Raw genomic sequence first — 5,553 nt, 5'->3', positions numbered from 1 at the left:
GTTTCAATTCAATTGGTATATCCCAATATTAGCCTTAGAACTTTTCCGTATGTCACCGCGCTATCAGAACCTTCAAGGTGAACCGTTGGATCTGTGTTAAATTCTGTGACAGAATAGTGCTTTGTTGAATGTAAAACCAAAAGGCCAGAGATAAAAATAAATGAATTCGAGGCATGGTTAGTCAATTCTATCAAGGTCGCCTCTTGGTGGTAAACTCTGTATCATTAAAAATTTAAAAGTTTAATCAACAGACAAAGACACAAACCAAAGACCTATTTGTACATGTCTTAACTAGAACCTGAGTGAGTGAGTTAGGGAGTGAGTGAATGAGTGAGGAAGGGAGGGAATGAGTGAATGAGTGAGTGAGGAAGGGAGAGAGGGAAAGGGCGAGTGAATGAAGGAAGAAACGAACGAACGAACGAATATTAACTTTCATGTTTTACCACCGGTTTATCGAGTGGTTGTTAAAAAATCAGAAGTTTTTGAAACATTACAAATATTTTTCGAACTCTATTATTCATTTAATATATATAATGATATACATGTAATTTTATTGTGAATATCGGTTAACCAATTATTTACTTTTTAAAATCATATTTCAATAAAATCACCTGACCATGTGAGAATCTAGAAATAGTATGGTTAAAAAGGACACCACTAAATATCTGGATAGGATGGTCGTTTCCTTCTTTTAGTAACCCAATTGGTCTGTTATAAGTGAGGAGTAAGAGTTGTGGATCGCATGGTACTCTTAACTCTTAACCATAGTTTTGTCTTGCACCATATTCGTCTGTCAATTGGAGAAGTGAAGAATCAACAAATGGAGTTCTACTTTTCGAAATGTTCTGTGAAAGCTAAAGCAGGAAATACAGAGAGCTTAAAAGAATGCATTTAATGTTAAACAGTTTATACGTGAATAGGGCTACAGACCATTACATTTCCATCACAAAAGACAAATGTAATAAAAATACAATAAATTAACAAGTAAGTCTTGTGTGTATAATGTAGGTGGGGAAAAGATCAGATTCAGATTGATTTTACCATTAGAAAGTCGCCAGCCTGGTATTTGTAACGGAAAGTAAATAAAGACTTAATCGTAGGTAAGATAATTAGCGATTTTCTACTATAGCTGATATGGTTTTTGGTTTAACAGATAATTTAAAGGGATGTAGTACTTGAATCATTGAGTAGATTGAATTGAAATGGGTTTGGTTATACAGTTCCGACAAAGGAATATAAAATAATTGATAAGCTACATATTGAATTGGAAGGGAGACAACCTTCTTTTGTGTTAAATAACTTTAAGAGATATTACGCTGTAATCATGAGGTTGAATAACAGATAGAATTTAAAGGGACACAGTCCCGTAACTAGTCCAAGGTCTCAGGGGGTCGGGATGACTATCAAAACTACCAAAATATTTTTTTTAATTTGAAAAAGTATAGGGTGTACGAAATTTGTATCTGAAAGTAAGATCTGCTACTAATGTTTCGCCATTTGTTGCTACCGATTTAAATAATTTAAGGGTAATATCCCTTGAAGCAAGAGCAAGCTGTCACGTGGGTGGTAATTATATAGGTCAGTAGAAGCAATAGATATTATGTCGACTAGAATAGTTAGTTACGTGGTTGAAAGTTCGATACATTTGAATAAAGAATCGAAACTGAAATCAGATCACTTATTTGATGATATAAAATTAAGCGGTGTTTTTTACAATGTCGGAAGTCTTCATATAAAATGTTTAAACGATCTGCTCTAAGATATGATTTGTATATATTTCTGACCATGTGTGTAGCGGGATATATTTTAGGATGTACGTACCGTTTATATTCTCAAAATTACATTTGTTTTGATGTCAGAGAAGAAGAGAATGAGATTGTAAACAATCTGCTGATGGTTGCCGTGAAATCAACGCGAAGGTACTTGATTCGGTATGGAGACACTATCATGAAGACGTGGGGCAGTGACATTCCAGGGCATGTTCTTTTCTTTTTGAATAACAAGCCATATAAAGGAGATCTACCCGTGATCACTTTATCTGATGTACACAACGGTTCAACGTCAGTGGAAAAGACCTTCTCCATTTTAAAAACTTTATCAGCGGCATACTCGAAGCAGGTGAGGTTCTTCTAGTACAGTTATTTGCTTGATTACGTCTAGCGAATGGTGGCTGTGGGTTCCGATCAAGATCGGCGTGCGAAAGTCCGATGACTTTATATGGGTCATCTTCACTCATATTTCCAGTCGACCCAGCTGTAAATAGGTAAGGATAATATGGAAAGATCAATGCAAAGAGGTTTGGCCAAGGACCAGATGGTAGAAAGGATTCTTAACTGTGAACCTTAGTTGTTATTCTTGTAAAATATAGTTGTTTTTTTCTTCCTTTCAGTATGAATGGTTTCTGATAATTGAAGACCAGACCTTCGTACATCCAGAACGTCTGGAATCGTTTCTCAGAAAAGTTAACAGCAGAAAGAACTGGTACATGGGTAGACTGATGAAAAGTGAATGGTATTGTGAAAGTGAAACTGGTATACTGTTGTCTCGGCATGCTGTTAATATGATAGTACCTCATTTAGACCAATGTGTTCAAAAAACAGAAAGTACTGAAGACGATGTAGTGCTAGGTTCCTGTATCAAACAATATCTAGATATATCGTGTACAGGTTCAGTTGAGGTGGGTATAGAGTGGATTGTAATCAGACCCGTAGCTACAGTGCACATAGCACATATTGCAAGCTGAAAATAGGTCAGTTGTGAAACTATTTAGTTTCAAGTTCCGTTTTGATATTTTTATATGTTCTATTAATAAAAGAAGTACGAAGACACCTTTTAAGCGTGACTAAAGTATTTTCGTTGTCGTCGAGATGACTTCATCAGGTAAAATGATTTGGAAAATATTAACGAGGTAATTGCAGACGTTGAAACAACTAAAATATTGGGATGGGCGTGGCACATCCGGGTTGCAAAGTATGCTTTTGTTATGAAAATAAATCCACTCCTTTGGACAATTTGTAATGAAGGAATATTTGTTTGGGCGTTTTACTTTTAAAAAAGGAATTGCTTTTATAATTTTCAAATCTTTATTTTTGACATTAAACATAAATGAACATGACTTTTGCGAGGTCAAGGTCATTGATCTAGGATGCCGATTCAAACCTTGATGTCCAGCAGCAATTTTCGAAACTTTTGTTGACCTTTTGATCGGAACACAAAAGGTACTGTATTTGACCAGATCTGTTCAGTAATATTTTCATTTGTGTTGTTTGATGTTTATTTCCACTTTTACAGCGACTTGAAATTCGACTTTTTACCACCGAATGTTAACACCTTTTACTAACGAAATCAAATTTATGCTTATAGCAATAATTACAATGAAGTTTCTATTTCATTAATAATTCAAGGATTTAATTTCTGGTTCACAAATGGTTCTCAATCTCATAAAATTATTTCTTTAACATTTCCCTCGGGTGAATCTATGCCATTATGAAATTAAATTGGTGTCTAGTTGAAAGCTAGAAGTTTCAAAAGGTTCGAAATCAATGGGATAAGGTCTCGTTGCCACACTCGGAGCTGTTCACAGTTCTAGTATTTTTATGTAAAACACAGCCCCTCTGTAATTAAGACTGTGCCTTATAAATATTTTAATGATAATAAATGATAACATTCAAATACAGATCTCGAAAAATAATATTGGTCCTCACCCCAGAAGAAAATACATGAGCATGATATGTTAAGAAAAAATGTTCCGGGGACTCAACTTGTTGAACCACTACTCGTTGGTTAGTGATGTGTTTGTACAAAAATCGAAGGTTATCTGTCAAATCAATTTTCTCTTTTCATATCCGATATAAGCCTGATAAGTTCAAATATAGGACATAAAACACCATCATCTAGAACATTGTTTCCAAACTTATTGTCATATTTATTACTTTTTTCAGTTTGGTGAAATGTTTGTGAATAATCGAGGAGGTTTATTCTATTCTGATAAAATAAACAGCGATTTGGCCTTTCTGATCCACCCTATCTTAAGACCCACCAGTATGTATCAATGGGCGAGATATTTCCAAAACCGAAACGCTGTTAGACAGAGAATCAAATTAATGGATCTCCAACAAGAAATTCTTTTAATGAACTTTGACGAGGAGAACATCAAAGATGAGGGTAGTGATGAAACCAACCCCGATTCAGAACCGGAAGTAGATGAATATGGCGACACAATGGAAATCGGAGACGAAAACGAAGTGTTTAATGACACTGAGAGGGATAAAATGGACAACGATTTTAACTCAAGAGTGGGCGAGGATGACTATCCTTACAACTTTTGGACTCTAATTCAGAATAACAGCAATTTGCATGCCCGAAATACCCACAAAGCAGCCAGAAAGGCAGTTCATTCTCTGGTTTCAAACAAAAACTGGATACTCTCGCCTACAAAATATATTCGTTTTTCCAGTGGTAGAACTGTTGAAAATATCATCATTGCAAAAAACGACATGGAACGAACTGTCGCGAGTTTCCACACGTATCAAAAGTATACAGAACCGGAAGTTAAGTTCGATGACGTAGACGATACGGACACAATTTGGGTGATATTGCCGTTATTCAAAAAGGTTAGAGCATTTCGAATATTTCTTGATATGTTCGCAGATGCCGTAGCTAAGTATAACGGCCAGGTTCATCTCCGTGTGGTTCTGAATGTTGACGTAGACGGAGAGTGGAAGATTAATCGAGCGTACGCAAGACAAATGCAGGACAGGATCAATCTAGAACTCATCATAGCCACAGCAAAGTTCGATCGTGGCACGGCTAAAGCATTGGGTACTCGAGACCTTCCTAATAGTTCCTTACTGGTCTTTATAGATGTAGATATATATATGGATAAAAGTTTCTTGACTAGGGTCAGGTGGAACACCATTTACAACCGTCAAGTCTATTTCCCCATTTGTTTTAGTCAGTATCATCCGAAAATTATTTGTTTTCAACAAGAAAAATGTCAGATTAACGTGAAAAACTTGGAGAATCGTTACGGGTTTTGGAGAGATTTTGGATACGGAATGGTCTCTATGTATAAAGTGGATTATCAAAGAGTTGGAGGGTTTGATTTAACAATTAAAGGTTGGGGTTACGAAGATGTAGATTTAAATAGTAGAAGTGTATTTCATGGATTAACAGTGTTTCGGGCAGTAGACCCATCGCTAGTGCACATTTACCATAAAAAACAGTGCGCGAAATCTTTACCAACCGTCCGTCGTTATTCTTGTTTAATGTCTGATAAAATGCAATTGGGGTACGTGGGGGAACTTTCTAAAATAGTAGAATCTATTCAAAATACAAAAACTAAATAGCTTTAATGATTTTTGATTTGGTAAACACAAGGCATCAAAAAACAGCAGACATCACCAAACACTTGCTCAAATTCTAGAGGGCTATTGTGCTATTGTCTGTTAATAGAAACACCAGACATCACCTTAACTCTGAGTTAAATTCTAGAGAATGGTCCACTGTTGTACTTTTGTCTATTTAGAAACACCAGATATCACCTTAACTCTG

General features: G+C 35.7%; 1 protein-coding gene across 1 annotated transcript; it reads left to right on the top strand.

Annotated features, from left to right (window-relative positions):
- Window positions 1-1,785: 1,785 nt before the first annotated feature.
- LOTGIDRAFT_173438 (hypothetical protein) lies at window positions 1,786-5,348 on the top strand (the record flags this gene model as incomplete). The annotated part of the gene is made up of 3 exons (XM_009050920.1): window positions 1,786-2,118; window positions 2,390-2,677; window positions 3,942-5,348. The coding sequence occupies 3 exons, from the start codon at window positions 1,786-1,788 to the stop codon at window positions 5,346-5,348; spliced, it is 2,028 nt and encodes a 675-aa protein (XP_009049168.1).
- Window positions 5,349-5,553: the final 205 nt, after the last annotated feature.

This window comes from Lottia gigantea (genome assembly GCF_000327385.1).
Source record: "Lottia gigantea unplaced genomic scaffold LOTGIsca_159, whole genome shotgun sequence".
Classification (NCBI taxonomy): Eukaryota; Metazoa; Mollusca; class Gastropoda; family Lottiidae; genus Lottia; species Lottia gigantea.
Note: the sequence above shows the minus strand (reverse complement) of the source record. Positions and strands in the feature narration are given on the sequence as shown.